At 45.4% G+C, this 15,759-nt stretch overlaps 1 protein-coding gene and 1 long non-coding RNA gene across 5 annotated transcripts in view; one reads left to right on the forward strand and one right to left on the reverse strand.

Moving 5' to 3' along the window:
* Cdc45 (cell division cycle 45) overlaps nt 1-15,759 on the reverse strand; it is a 31,526-nt gene that overhangs the window by 15,259 nt on the left and 508 nt on the right. For 3 of the 4 annotated variants that reach the window (NM_009862.2, NM_001358206.1, XM_006521744.3), the window contains 9 exons: nt 15,600-15,659; nt 14,684-14,776; nt 13,027-13,164; nt 11,575-11,718; nt 9,677-9,732; nt 6,096-6,144; nt 2,971-3,032; nt 1,644-1,694; nt 120-239 (listed from right to left, as the gene is read on the reverse strand). In NM_009862.2, the coding sequence (NP_033992.2) occupies nt 120-239; nt 1,644-1,694; nt 2,971-3,032; nt 6,096-6,144; nt 9,677-9,732; nt 11,575-11,718; nt 13,027-13,164; nt 14,684-14,776; nt 15,600-15,659 (773 nt within the window). The remainder of the gene's footprint in view (nt 1-119; nt 240-1,643; nt 1,695-2,970; nt 3,033-6,095; nt 6,145-9,676; nt 9,733-11,574; nt 11,719-13,026; nt 13,165-14,683; nt 14,777-15,599; nt 15,660-15,759) is intronic. The other variant, NM_001161623.2, reaches the window with a different exon arrangement.
* Nucleotides 237-1,923, forward strand: Gm52240. The gene is made up of 3 exons (XR_003951899.1): nt 237-315; nt 1,214-1,287; nt 1,589-1,923. It is a non-coding gene; the product is annotated as a predicted gene, 52240 (long non-coding RNA).

Below are 15,759 nucleotides of genomic sequence, written 5' to 3' on the forward strand. Positions count from 1 at the left end.
TCACAGGAGGACATGGGTGGTTCTATCACCATAGTAACGAAACAGAAAGCATCTGCTGAGCAACATGCTAACAGCCACGAGTACTGCCTAAACCCCAGGGTAGTGAGCTGCAAAGATACTCATACTCGAAGGAGATCCGGGTGCAGTCTACAGAGAGCATGTTCTCCTCCGCCTCGTTTCGGTGGTTATGACGGGACACATGACGCTGCAGGATGCCAACATCAGTCACGTACTTCATTCTGGAAGAAAGCATGGTTGGCTGAACCAGCTCCCTCCCCAGCTGTTCCTGAAGGAGGGTTGAGGAAGCTTGTTCAGGTATAAAGCTACAGACCGAGTTGGGCAGGGTGCTCTCTGGCCAGGCTATGCCCCATCTTTAGGTACTGAGATACCCTTGGAAAACAGCACCCAGGGGGCTAGCCAGGTGTCTAGCCCACACAGTCAATTAGACCCTGGAACAATAATCCACATACGGAGTCCAGACTAGCACACATAATGCCAGCAAGTGCAGATGGGGTAGGCAGGTCCTGCTCCAGGTCTCAGTGGGCCACCAACTGGGATGGTAACAAGAAGGTCTACCCTGAGGCCAAGAGCAGGATATGTCCCCCATGTTACATGTACTGTCATTTCTAGATTTTATGTCACCTATATGCCTGTCCCATGCCATCTTTTTAAACAATAAATTTATTTTTTTTAAATTTGTTTGTGTTCATGTGTGGGTGGGTGCCTGGAGGTCAGAAGGTATCAGAACCCTTGTAGCTGGACTTATGGGAGGTTGTAAGCCTTTCAACACGGGTGCTGAACTAAGAACTGAACTCGAGTCCTCCATAAGAGCACAGTCGCTCTTGCTCCTAAACTAAACTATCTCACCCACACCCCCATCCATTCAGAGAAGGGTCTGAGGCCCAGCAAGGCTGGAGGCTGAATCAATGTGGCGATCCAGGCAACAGAAGTCTGACCAGAGCTTGAGTTTTGAGTTTTTAAACTTCTGACCACGCAGAGGGCCTAATACATTGTGGGGCCTTCTGCAGACGCACAAGGACTGAGGTGAAAAGTGGAAGGCAGTGAGTAGGGACCCTCCTGTGGGCTCAGGCCTGGCCTTTTCACTCTCTTACAAGTCCTACTTGATAACCACAAGACGTTGGACCGTGTCCCAGTCCCAAGCGAGACAATGAGAGACTCTGTTTGCCTGTTCAAAGCTCTGCCTCCTTCCCAGTTCACAGAGTCCACAGAAGGGGAGCCTGCCACACTCACAGAGGATCCGAGACTCTGCGCCTTGCCAACCCTCTTGTAAGTCTCTTGTTTTGTGAACAAACTCACCCCCCTGACAGGAGCCCTAGGCCTTCTTCTCTTCCCTTCCTTCCTTCCCTACCTGCATCCATCTCTCCCCTAACCTCCAGTGTGCACAGGCTACATCTTAGTACCTGTCTCTAGGCCACAGCTGCTGCTGGCTCCACCCAGGGGACTTCTCAGGCTGTAAGGAGGCCAAGCTAGGCCATAAGCAAAGGTCCTAAGGCCAAGAGCCCAGGTAAGAAGAGCCACCCTCCTCCTTCTCACTGATACTGCTTCCCATGTCCTTGTGCTGACTCAGGGGCTGCCACATGCACAGAGCACAGAGCTACCCTCAAACGGAGGCCATCACTTACTGAGTGATCTTGTCATGCACCCACTGGTCTGTCAGTCCAACAATGGCCCACCTGGAAGGAAAGCAGATGATGCGGTAAAGCTACAAGGTGCCTGGACTCGGTAAGTTATGTGTCCTGGAGCCAAGTGACTTGATGGACAGTCCAGGAGTGTCCTGTTAGCATGGCCCCAAAACTCACTGTGCCCTGCCACCAATTTGTGAATAATTATCTTGGGCTTCTTTTCTACTGTAATTTTGAAATGTTGACATTTGCGCCTTCCATCTTTAAAAAAATGGGGAAATCTTAGGGAAAGTTTTCCCTGAGATACTGGAAGAAACACAAGGTCAGTCTTCCAGCTCTAGGTCAAAGCTTGGGTGGACATAAACTATACTTAGGTCAGAGAGAAGCCACCAGTGTAAACAAGTGACCTAAAGGACTCATCACAAGTTAGACAAGAAAGCACAAGGGAATCCATCCAGTAAAGAAAGCATCCTATTAAAGGTACACTGCACACACCCAGGACCAGGCCTCCGTGATTCCTGTTAAGACCGGTCGCTATTGGATCTAGGAGGAAACCAATTTAGCTTGAATACCAAAGCAACTAATTATTTAGCACTAACCAACCTGGCTGGGAGCAGTTGTTTCCGCAAGTGGCCAGTTAGGAATAAGTACAGGCATAGCATAGGAATAAGAGCTGAGTGGGGCCAAAAGATGGGCATCTTTACACCTGGACAATGGCAGGGCAAAGTCCTAACCTGTCCGGATTCTCTGCAGCCCAATGTAATGGTGATCAGACCTGAAGGACCTTGGTGTACTGCTTGCAGAGAAAACGAGGACCACAAGGGGCCAAGGAGGCAGAGCCAAGCCAGAATTACATGGTTCTCATTTATAAAGACCAGATCCTCTTTCAAAATCAATCAAGTTGACAGTGACTGGGAGGCTCACTGGTCTGTGTGCTCAAGGCCCTGGTTACAGTCTGACAGGGAAATTGCAGAAAGGGACAATTCTGAGTTGGATTGTACCAGTGCCAGGGCTGCAAGAATGCCGACCAAGGTCGATCTCACTCAAACCTCCACTTACTGTACCTGCTGGGCATGAGGCTAAGTAAGCATCAAGAGTGCAGAGACAGGAGCTGACCTGGAGCCCCACTGTCCTCAATGACCGTCCCCCAGCCTCATACTTAACCCTTGGAAAACGAGGCTTATAAGTCATCCCAGAGAGGGGCTGCACCTAACATTCCTCATGGAAACACTGGACTGTCCATGTGACAGTGACTTTAGCTGGTGGCAGGACTCCCAAGATGCTTTAGCAGGATTTCCATGTTTGTGTGTGTATGTGCGCTACATACCACAGCATGTCATTCAGGTCCTTGGACATCATCCACGCCAGGTCAAACATCACCATGGCCGACTGCAAGGAAAACAAAAAAGCCTGAAGCCAAAAGCAACTAAGTTACAGAAGGGGCCACACAGTGGGGACAGTGGGACGGCTCCAAGCCAAGGAGCCCAGTGAAGTCCTGCAGATCAGGGTATTCAAGCTATTCAGCATGTGAGAAAAAAAGTCCCCATCAGAGTGAGGGAAAGATGACAGAGTAATTCCGCTGACCCCAAACATCAGTCTCTGCTATCTAATGTCATCTGCATCTTTGTGTTTAATCATGTAGCACATGAAGGATGGAAACAAAGTGCCACCCAGTGGGAAGCCCAGGCATAGCACTGTGCAAGGAAGGCTGCACATCTCAGGCGATGCTCAAAGCTATCATGAAAACAGGTCAGGAGGCCCTGTGGCCTGACTGTCCACCCTACATCCATATTCTTCCTGCATGGAGGCAGCCTCAGACCCAGATGAGGAAGGGCTCTGGTTCTGGTCACATGGATAGAGTGGGAGGTCTGAGTTTGGTGAGAGACTGTGAAGACAGTGGGTGTCTGACCAGCAGACTTAGCATGAGATGCGGATTTCCTCCAGGGAGAAAATTTTCAAGGGATCTGGAGAAGTCAGGTGTCATTTCTGAGAGAGTATTAGTTCCCTCTCTATCCACTGCAAGGGCTGAGCAGAGAACCAAAGGATGGTAAACCTTCAACTATAAACGAGACATAGGAAATATACTACCAAGAGTCCAAGATCTAAGGGCCAAAGCTGAAGACTAACTACAGTGTTTTTACTGAAACAAATTTGATTTGTACTGAGCTACATCACTTTTGCATTATCATAAACAATCAGACAAAAATCCTACATCAAATTAATGTGTTAAGAACCATATATCTAAGCCAAGCATGGTGGTGCACACCTTTAATCCCAGCACTCGGGAGGCGGAGGCAGAGGCAGGCAGATTTCTGAGTTCGAGGCTAGCCTGGTCTACAAAGTGAGTTCCAAGACAGCCAGGGCTACACAGAGAAGAAACACCATCTCAAAAAACCAACCCCCTCCCCCAAAAAAAGAACCATATATCTTCTACAGCTACTGAAGGCCCTAAATCCTGGCCAGTGTTAACAGAGCCAGGTGCTACTGTAATCCCATAGTTTAATCTTCTTGCACAGAGATTAATACATATTTATTTATTTGTTACTTAGAGAGTGTCACATTATGTAGCCCTGGATGGCCTTGAACTCGCTAGGTAGACCAGTCAGGCCTTAAACTCAGAGATCTTCCTGCTTTTGCCTCCCAAATGCTGGAATTAAAGGTGTGTGCCACTGTATTGGCTAGTTTTATGTCAAGTTGACACAAGCTGAAATCATCAGAGAGGAGGGAACCTCAAATAAGAAAATGCTTCCATAAGTTTAGGTTGTAAGCAAGCCTATAGGGCATTTTCTTAATTAGTGATTGATGGGGAAGGCCCCGCCCATAGTGGGTGGTGCCATCTCTGGTCTAGCAGTCCTGGGCTTTACAAGAAAGCAGGTTGAACAAACCAGGAGGAGGAAGCCAGTAAGCAGCATTCCTCCACATCCTCTGCATCAGCCCCAGCCTACAGGGTCCTGCCCTGGTTTGAGCTTTTACCCTGACTTCACTCAGAGAGGGATCATTACCTGGAAGTGGAAGCTGAAAATAAACCCTCTCCTCCCAACGATGCTTTCTTTGGTCATAGTGTTTCATCACAGCATTAGTAATCCAACCAAAACAGCCACCACACCCAGCCTAATCAGTCTTTTTAAAGATTTGCTTTATTTTATGTGTGAGCGCTTTGCCTGAATGTGTCTGTGCACCATGTATGTGCCTGGTACCTACAGGTCAGAGGAAGGGGCAGATACTCTGGACCTGAATCCATGGACGGCTATGAGCTAGGATGTAGGTGCTGGGAAACAAATCTGCCTTCTCTGAGCTGCTCTTAACGACATTTTGATGATGAACAAAAGGGTAGCTGCTACACAGCCTGAGGGGCTACCCTGACAACTGCCTCTGAAAGGAGCACCTGTGCCCTTGACCTAGGATGGGTTTACCTAACACTGCAGAAACAAGACAAAACAAGCAGCATTCAATACATCTAATTCACCCAACATTCTAGCTTAGCTGCACTGTGGAGCATGTTTGGTTTCTCTGGATCTCCTGGCTGACTAGATACTTTAGACCACTATGGTTGTGAAGCAGACAGTAGTCCAGAGAAGCTCAAATGTGAAGCACCTAGAAGCACTCTTGTCTCTCTCTCTCCGAGACAGGATGTCTCTGTTTAGCTCGGGCTATCAGGGAAGTCACTCTATAGGACAGGCTGGCCTCACGCTCAAGAGATCCTCCACCTCTGCCTTCCAGGTCCTGGGGCTAAAGTTGTGTGCCACCATGCCTGGCTTACTTTATGAATGAAATAAAGGTTAGCGTGATTCTAGAATTAAAAATAATTAGCAAGTGCTGGAGGTGGGTGGCTCAGTGGTAAGTACTTTCCTGGTATATTCGAGTTCTAGGTTTGATCCTCAGTGCTACAAAAACTGAAAGGCAAAAGGCAAGAATTTGGGTTTTGTTTTTGTTTTTAAATAAGGGGGGGAATGATTTATTTTAGATTACAATTTCAGTCACCACCAAGGCATGGGAAAGAACAGCTCATGTCAAGATGGCCAGGAAGCAGAAAGAATCCCATTACCATCTAAAATTTATCTTGGCGGGTACAACGGTGTGTAAATATATTCCCAGCTATTTAGGAGGAGGCAGGAGGATCACTTGAAGCCAGAGGCTCAGGGCTAGGCAGGGCTGTATAAAAAGTCCTCTTCTCAGAAAATCGCTTTCTACTGGGCAGGTATCACTTTTGTAATACCAAAGAAAGAAAGAAAGAAAAAAAAAGCCACGAGGCAAACCAGAGCACACTGCGAAGCATCTGTCACTCAGTTTCCAGAGGAGTAGGGGGACAGCGCAGAGGTTGCACTGCCCACCCAAAGGCACCTCTGACGAGCAACAGGATTTTCTGGCTGTGAAACCTTTGTTCTCTCTTATTGTAGGACACTGATCCCTGGAGTGAAAACTTTACAGTGTGTCAGATCTGTTCATACTTACCGATGTCCCATAATATTCATACTGCTCGTAGTCAAAGAGGATGTCTTTCCTGTAACAACACAAAATGGTATCTTTAACTGAAAGCAGCAGGACAAGAAGATAAACTTTTTGAAAAAGGCTAAAACTTTAGTTTCAACAGTTACTTTTCCACTTGTTGACTCTCTAGCAGAATGTACACATACACCTTAGGCAGGCCTGTCTCAGACTCTTGCTTCTGAGAAATTACCTCAAAGCAATGAAAAAGAAAAAAGAAGACACACTATTATATACACAAAGTTGTTAACTGTACACTTATTTGCAATGATAAAGTAAGTGAGGTAACCTATAGTTTAAAGAACAGAGAAAAAGGCTTGATAATGTGGTATACACCTGTAATCCCAGCAGTCAGGAAACTGAGACAGAACGTTTGAATAGTTGGAGGCCAGCCTGGGCTATACAGTAAGGCAAAAAAAAAAAAAAAAAAAAAAGGGGGGAGGGGAATAAATAAATAAATGAGTGAATGAATAAAAAGGCTGAGGAGATGGCTCAACTGATAAAACATGCTTACCATGCAAGTATGATGAACTGAGTTTGGATCCCCAGTGTCCATATAAAAAGCCAGATGCTGTGTGTACTGGGGTTAGGAGGGGGAGGCACAGACAGGTGATGCTCAGAGCTCAAGGCCCAGCCAGTCTCATCAAACTGATGAGCCCCATCATCAAGTGAGACCTTGCCTCCAAAGAATAAAATGGAAAGCAACCAAGAGAAACACTCAAGGCTGCCCACATGTACACACCTACACCACTCTCAAACAAAGAAATTAAAACATCCTTAAATAGAAAGGGAGCAGAAATCTTTTTCTTTTTTTTTTCCAGTGTTTTGGATTGAGCCCAGAGGGTTATATTCATATATGGAAGCATCACACTAGACCCCATTAATATGTACAGTTAATGTGTTAATAATACTGAGCTGATTAAAAAGAATGAATTTATGAAATTCCTAGCCAAATGGATGGACCTGGAGGGCATCATCCTGAGTGAGGTAACACATTCACAAAGGAACTCACACAATATGTACTCACTGATAAGTGGATATTAGCCCAAAACCTAAGATACCCAAGATATAAGATACAATTTCCTAAACACATGAAACTCAAGAAAAATGAAGACTGAAGTGTGAACACTATGCCCCTCCTTAGAAGTGGGAACAAAACACCCTTGGAAGGAGTTACAGAGACAAAGTTTGGAGCTGAGATAAAAGGATGGACCATGTAGACACTAGCATATCCGGGGATCCATCCCATAATCAGCTTCCAAATGCTGACACCATTGCATACACTAGCAAGATTATGCTGAAAGGACCCTGATATAGCTGTCTCTTGTCAGAGTATGCCTGGGCCTAGCAAACATAGAAGTGGATGCTCACAGTCGGCTATTGGATGGATCACATGGCCCCCAATGAAGGAGCTAGAGAAAGTACCAAAGAAGCTAAAGGGATCTGCAACCCTATAGGTGGAACAACATTATGAACTAACCAGTACCCCGGAGCTCTTGACTCTAGCTGCATATGCATCAAAAGATGGCCTAGTCGGCCATCACTCGAAAGAGAGGCCCATTGGACACGCAAACTTTATATGCCCCAGTACAGGGGAACGCCAGGGCCATAAAAGGGGAGTGGGTGGGTAGGGGAGAGGGGGTGGGTGGCTATGGGGGACTTTTGGTATAGCATTGCAAATGTAAATGAGCGAAATACCTAATAAAAAATGGAAAAAAAAAAAAGAAATATTAAGGAAAAGTAAAAAAAAAATAATAATAATACTGAGCTGTTTCTGTGTTGGTTTTTGTAAAAATTTTTTAAACCTTTATTTATTTAAATGAGTATGAACGTGTACCTGTGAGTACCTAGGAGTTAGGGATGCTTGTGAGCTACCACATGGATGCTGAGAATCAAACCCAAGTCCTCTGCAAGAGCAACAAGTATTCTTAACCACCAAGCCATCTCTCCAGCCCCTGCTTTTGATTTCTGAGTTAGGTAGGGTATGATTAGGTGGCCTCAGCTGGCCTGGGATTTGGCAGAGAACCACCTTCCTTGGCCTTTCAAGAGCTGCGATTAAATGTGTGACACCACACCTGGCTTTAAACATAAGAAGTTTTTAAAAGACTGTTCAGAAGTATAAAACTCTGTGACCTGAGGATGGGCTCAGGACCACATAAACTGGGTGTGGTAGCGCACACCTACAATCTACAATCCCAGTAGAAGCAGGAGGAACAAAAGCCCAAGGTCATCCTCGGCTACACAGCAAGTTTGAGGACAGCTTGGGCTACACAAGACCTTTGTCACAAAAGCCAACAAATGAAAACCAAAAGTGAATTCAGAAATATAAAAAGTGATTACAGCCAGACCTAGTGGCACCCTCTTGGGCTCTCAGCGGGGGAAGCTGCAGGAGCAACATAAGCCAGGGACACACGCTGAGACCTGTGCCAACTAGTTTTCAGGAGAAAAATGTAAAATTGCCAGGCGTGGCGGCACACGCCTTTAATCCCAGCACTTGGGAGGCAGAGGCAGGCAGATTTCTGAGTTCGAGGCCAGCCTGGTCTACAAAGTGAATTCCAATACAGCCAGGGCTAAACAGAGAAACCCTGTCTTGAAAACCCAAAAAAAAAAAAAAAAAAAAAAAAAGAAAAATGTAAAATTAGATGTGTAGTTTGATAATGTAAAATATGCACAAATATAGATAATTCAGAGAGAAATTCAGGATATTTCAGAAACAAATTAAAAAAGAAACGTAAACTCAGAACTGCTTGTTCTCACTTATCTATTTTTACATGTCTAGAAATGGCCTGAAATTGTCTTTTTATAGGGGGTGTAGTCTTCTTTCTCATGGTGGGCACAACCTTTATCTGGACCACAAAGGATGACAGCAAAGGTCGTTAGCAAGCAACTCCTTTTTTTGGTTTTGTTTTTTTTTTTTTTTTTTTGGTTTTCAAGACAGGGTTCCTCTGTGTAGCCCTGGTTGTTCTGGAACTCACTCTGTAGACCAGGTTGGCCTCGAACTCAGAAATTCGCCTGCCTCTGCCTTGCCTCCCAAAGTGCTGGGATTAAAGGCGTGGCAACTCTTACTGTGCCAGGTTTCACACACACAGCTACCTCTGTTTTTTCAAGCTAGAATAACCATTCTAGCATTTTCATTTCAAAGCACCTCAGCTGTTTTACACATGGAATAATAGAAATTATGGATAACTCAGTTTCTGTTCATATTTCTTTCCATGAAAGTTTTATACAACCACTAGGTATCTGTTATTTTATTTTTTAAAAGATTATAAATGAAAGTATCCATATTTGAGAAACAAATCTGGTTAAGGCCTCATTTCTAACAGAAAAGCCTGGATTTGAGAGACTATTGGGCCTGTCCTGTAATTCTAGGAAGCCAAGGACAATTCACGGGGTGATTCAAGGCTGTCTTCAAAGCAATAGCCACATACTCTCTTCAGAATGCTGACCCAGACTCCTAAGGGAACATGGCATTCAGAAAGGGCTAGAGGTACGAGGCTAATGGACAAAATCTGGGGTCTTGTAACAGAGATCCACTTCTCCAGACTCACCTTCGGGCCTCCCACTCCCTGCGCTGCCTCCTCTTCCTGTTTCGCTCCACTATCTCCTGAAATAGTGACAAACAAAAGAAAAATGTGGTTTAGTGAGAATGGCCCCTTGTGCTCATATATTTGAATATACTTGGTTCCCAGTTGGTGGAACTGTTTGGGAAGGATTAGGAGGTATGGCCTTGTAGGAGGAGGTGTGTCACTAGGGGTAGGCTTTGAGGTTTCAGAAGCCTACTCCATTCCCAGTAAGCTCTGACTGCCTCCTGCTTACAGTTAAAGATGTAAGCTCTTAGCTATTGCTCCAGTGCCACGCCTGTCTGATGTGGTGCTCCCTGCCACGATGGCAACCATGAGCTCTAAATTAATGTTATCTTCTATAAGCTGTCTTTGTCATGGTGTTTTGTCACAACAGAAAAGCTTCTAAGACAAAAGGTTAAGCCCAACAAAGCACTGCTTTGGAAGAAATCCCTAGGCACAGACTCCTGAGGGAGAATGTGGGCTTTGTCCATGCTCCAAGTACAGCCTGTGCCTGGGAAGCTCAATAGCTGAGACAGGAGAAGGCTGGTTCATTTGGCCTCGGGAAGTTGGCAGACACCATCCAAGTACAGAAGTGCATAGGCTTTCCTGGCATGTGCTCCGCAGTACACTCAGCATCTGGCCACTTTGCCCATCCAGCACTCAAAGTCCATGTCTGCCACCAGGATAACAAGAGCTGTTTTTCTTCCTCTTGAGTGTGCCAGCAATGACTCTAACTTCTTAGGTACAAAGGCATGAGTGCTGTGGTGATTCTATAGTCTATGACCACACTTCTTTCACAAAGATGGTGATAAGATATCCCCAGTGTCTGCTGGACATATCTAAACTCTTATATACTATAGAAACTAAGTAGGACTGCAAATGGTGGGAGCAAAGGCACAACAGAGATCTGTATACAGCTTTCTTTCCTCTCTTGGCTCACCCTGACTTGAAATCCAAGAATCTGCCAATCTGGGTACACCAAGAGAAGGTGAACAAAGCTGTGCTATCAGTCTGGCCAGAGCTACACAGTGAGACCTTGTCTCAAAAAAAACAAACAAGCGGAAACCAAAATCCCCTTAAAAAGCTAAAGGAAGCTCACAAAGAATAGACTCAAACTTGTGAGCACTAAAGCAAATCAAAAAGTAGCAATAACATAAAGGTAAGAACAAAACACAGCTACACTAGAGGAGCAGCCACCATCTACTTGCCATCCTTTAGCTAGTGGAAGCCCATTTTGGGCAGATCCCTTCTATTGATCAGTTTCAGATCACGAAGCAAACAAACAAACAAACAAACAAACAAAAAGCCTTCCCTAGAATGTTTACATAGGACTGGCCGAGGGATCAGACACACATGGTACCTTTCTGTTAACTAATGAGCAATACTGTGGGGAAAGTGGATACTTAATATTTTTCCATGGCGGGTCTCCCACTGCCTGCTCCCACTACCAGACAGAGTTTCTCTGTGTAGCCCTAGATACCCTGGAATTTGATCTGTAGAACAAAGTGGCCTTGAACTCAGAGGTCTGCTTGCCTCTGCCTCCAGAGTGCTGGGATTAAAGGTGTGTGCTATCAGATGGGTTTTTTTGTTTTTGAACGTTTGCTGATTATTCCTACATTGAATTAAACTGACCTAAATTTCATTTCCTTTGCCAGGATCCTCCTGTATAGATAAAACACATCTCAAATAACTCTAGAAACCTGCCAAAGGCCACAAAGCTATGGGGTAAATAGAAGGCAGAGTCTGTTCTTACACACATTAACCCTTTCACTTCCCAGTGCTGGGTATGCCCAGCTGAGGGCAGGCCCAGAATGCCACAGCTGGCTTTCACACACCTGTCCTAACTCTGCTTCTTCCAGAATGCTGACCTGACCCACACTCACCTCTTCTAACCGTGTGCGCTTCTCTGAAGGCTCTGACCCATCACCGTCACTGTCTGAAAGATCTTCATCCTCTGCTTCATCTCTAAAGATGTCGTCGTAGGCAGGAACCTCAAGGTCATCCTCTTGTTTAATAAGCAATTTGATCTGTTATAAAACAAAACCAATCTAGCTTTTCTTCTCTCCTTGCCAGAAAACCATTCATCATGTTGCTTCTGTAGAATCTTACTTTTCCTTAATCAGCTGCTCCCAAGTTTTCTGTACACACAATAGCAGAGCCCTGGCAGCTCAGTACCATTCAGTAAGGCACTAGAGCTGCCCCACATGGCATTATTAAATTATGAAACTATGTTCTGAAAAGCATTTACCATCTACTTTAAGTCTGGACAACACTTCTTTCTTTCTTTTTAAATTGGTTAATTTTTATTTTATGGGCATTGGTATTTTTCTTGTGTGAGGGTGTCAGGTCCCATGGAACTGGAGTTACAGACAGTTGGAAGCTGCCATGTGGGTGCTGGGAATTGAGCCCAGGTCCACTGAGCCACCCCCCCCCAACATTTCTTTCTTATGTTATACATTAAAAGTAAAGTCCTACCAGCTGGCTTTTGATAAAGAATATGAATACGTTGTTATGGTTGGATATTTTATATGGTTTATACCCCAAAAGGTCCACCACACCTGAAGCTTGCAGCCTATGTAGGGTATTGAGGGGGTAGAGCCATTAAGAAGTGGGGTCTGGCAAGTGTTAGGTCAGTCAGGGGTCACTTAGAAGTGTGTCAGGTCTCTTGGGGGCTTAGTTTCCATGTGCAGTGTGGTTATAAAACTTCATCGGCTTGCTCTGATATTCCTGTCTCACCATAGAAATTTCCTTACTATCCTATACACTCCCTCTATTGGGAAACCACTCACCACAGGGGTCTCACCAAGCAGAGCAGATGGCTGTGCTGTACCATACTCTTGAATATCCAGGACAGTAAGCTAAATATAACTTTTATCTATAAGGTACCCAGTCTCAGATATTTTCTTATAGCGACACAAAATGGATCAAGACAGATGTGAACCCTTAAGCCAATACACTTTTTGTCTTTAATAGCAATTCCTGACTGGTATCATATGAGGATCTCAGAATCTGAAGCCTTGTGGAAAGAGACCAGATCACAGAATGCTTAGACAGCTGGTCTGTGCTACATTTTGTACTTAATGCTTTGAGTTCAGAATAAGTATAGTTGAGCTATCTGAGGCTGAAACCTTCTGTCTGTCCACCCTCCAAATGATGCACATCCCACAAATGTATTGTGCGCGTGCCCATGAACTGGGTAAAAAGGAGCGTCCTGTACTGAAGATGCCCCCAGCTGCAGAAGTGGGAAGCACACTCTGCACAGATCTGTGCAATACTGTCACAGCCCAAAAAGGTACAGACTGACTAAAGGGAGAGCACACAGAAGGGCTGGGTACCTGAGTGTCATTGTACACATTCACAACGTTCACTGGCCTGTGGGTATCACACACAAAAAATATACTGTCTTCATCAGGCTGAAGGATATCCAACAGGTCCACGTTGGCTCCACAGTTTATGAGGATGAAATAGGAGAACTGAAAAACAGGACGAGGCACTGTAAAGGAGACACTGCACCTAGGAGGCCGCTCCTCCCCAGCACTGCCAGTCCCTGTGCTCCTCCATTGAGCACATTATGGCAAGGCCCAGGAGGAATGCTAAGTGGCTTGAAAACTGCTCACAGCTGGCTTGGTTACAGCCTTTCCATGATGACACTGTAAAATAGGTTCTGGGGCTCTTCTTGCTTCCTGAAGAGCACGCCGAGGCTCTGCAAACTCAAGACTTGTACACAAATAGCTAATGAAGAACAGGAGCAGGACTTCACACACACACATACCAGTCTCGCGGGCTGTTGCTCAATGCCAAAATGTTGCTGCAATGTCCCCTACAGCTTACCACATCACCAGCACTGTGTGGGTTAGGCTTGCAGTAAATCTTGGGCAGCCTCACGTGGCCTCCTCAATATTAGATCCTTTATCAAACAATCACTATAGGTAAAACCTTTCCTTAGTAACACCAAATTGCCTGCCTATGGGCTCACACCTGTAATACAACACTTTGAAGGCCAAGGAAGGAGGATTGTCCTCGGCTAGCAAATAAGATCTTGTCTCAAAATACTGGAGGTAAAAAACTCGACTGATATAAGTACTTCAAATTATAAATGAATCTCTTCCAAGTCATCCTAGAAGCAGCCAGGGACTCCAAATGCATTTTGACATGCCCTACCCATTCCCTATAGGGCCTTCAATAACCCATTCTCATCTGGTCCCAGGCAGAGGTAAGGAGTCTTGGTTCTACCGTTTAATTCCAAAGTGAAAACGTGTTTGATAACTGGAATGCATTTTCTAGAGATAACATAGAGCAGTAGTGTATCCTAATGAAATAAGTGAGGTTAGGACTGAACCCCCTCCCCAAGAGCAAGCATGAGCTGGATCTAGCCTGCTGCCCCCCACTCCCCCTGCACACATATGTAGCAAGTGCAGCTTCATCTTCACGTGGATCCCCAACAACTCAAGAGGGGGCTGCTCTGACTCTGTTGCCTTTATGTGGATTCCATTCCCCTAACTGGGCTGTTTTGTCTGGCCTCAGTGGGAGAGGTCCTGCAGTGACTTGATGAGCTGGGAGGGTGGGGGTGGGGGGGGTAACACCCTGTAAGGGGGGGTGGTTCTCCTTCTCAGAAAAGGGAATAGGAGGAGGTACTGTGGGGGGGGGTAACTAGGAGGAAGGAGGCTGATATGGGATACAAAATAAATAAATAAATGGAAACAACAAGTGAGGTCAGAGTAGGTGCTGCCCACAACTAAACTGTTTTTATTTTTGAGACAGGATCTTGTCGTGTAGCCCAGGCTGGCCTCAGTCTTGCTAGATGTAGTTCAAACCTACCTTAAATTGGTGGTTCCTTGGCAAATGTTGATTCCGCCACCATAACTTTAAGCCTAATAAAACTGATACTTCAAAAACACCCTTCTCCTACTTCAGAACTGGACAAATGCTAAGTATTAAGAACCTGCCACTGAGTAGAGTGGCCTAATTATTCTCCAATTCATTAGTTCATACCTGCTCTTTATGTTCAAGATATGCAGTTTCAAGTTCTTGCCACCCAGAAACCGGAACCAGCGTATACTGGACGTGGTCACACTGAAACAGGGCCTGGAGAGAGAGCATGTGGTCAGAAACCCTCATTAAAGATAACTTACCTGCAATCACCAGAAGCAGACTAGTTGAGTTGAGACAAAGATCTATGTGATATGCTGTTTGGTAAAAGGTCAATAGGAGAAGCTACGTGGCAAGGCTGTGAGCAAGAATTCAATCTGAATCTGTACAGTGTGCCAAAGTAAAACATTAAGAGAAAAAAAATACCCTAATTTTAATTACAGGGGTTCTGAAAAATTCCTAACCCCAGCACATTGTAAAAACCACACTATGAGCCGGGTGTGGTGGCGCACGCACGCCTTTAATCCCAGCACTCGGAAGGCAGAGGGAGATGGATTTGAGTTCGAGGCCAGCCTGGTCTATAAAGTGAGTTCCAGGACAGCCAGGGCTACACAGAGAAACCCTGTCTTGAAAAAACAAAAACAAAAAAACAAACCACACTATGGTCAGAGCCCAAACTAACAATCTTCTCTAATAGACTCGGGGCTCCTGTATTTCCTGCACTCCCTATTATACCACTCCCCACTGTCACATCTCCTCTCTCAAATTCCATCTTTGAGAGGTCATTTACAAATTCAAAGATTTCAGAAGTGAAACCATTTTCACTTGGGTTACTGTATAAAACACTACGTACTTGTCTCACTGTTTGCACTATACTTCTCTCTAGCTCCAGTATAGGTCAGAGAGGATATTTTGGGTTCCTCACCTCCTGCCTGCTCCTTCTGGTCCCTCCCCTTCTGTGACCTACCCCCTGCTGGGGCCAACCCTGATCTGTCACCTCTCCCTCCTGTCCTACCTTCCTAAGGTATTCAAAGCTCACCTGGAGGATCTTGCAAGCACACAAGGCATCCACGTCCGAGGCCACAAAGAGAAGGACCCTCTGTAGAAGCAAACGTGGACAGATGAGTTGAACACAGGGACGCTAAACTCTGTGGCAACTCTCTGACCTCCCGGCCCATCCACGGACACTCGCCCTCTTC

The sequence above is a fragment of the Mus musculus genome, chromosome 16 (assembly GCF_000001635.26).
Source record: "Mus musculus strain C57BL/6J chromosome 16, GRCm38.p6 C57BL/6J".
Lineage (NCBI taxonomy): Eukaryota > Metazoa > Chordata > Mammalia > Rodentia > Muridae > Mus > Mus musculus.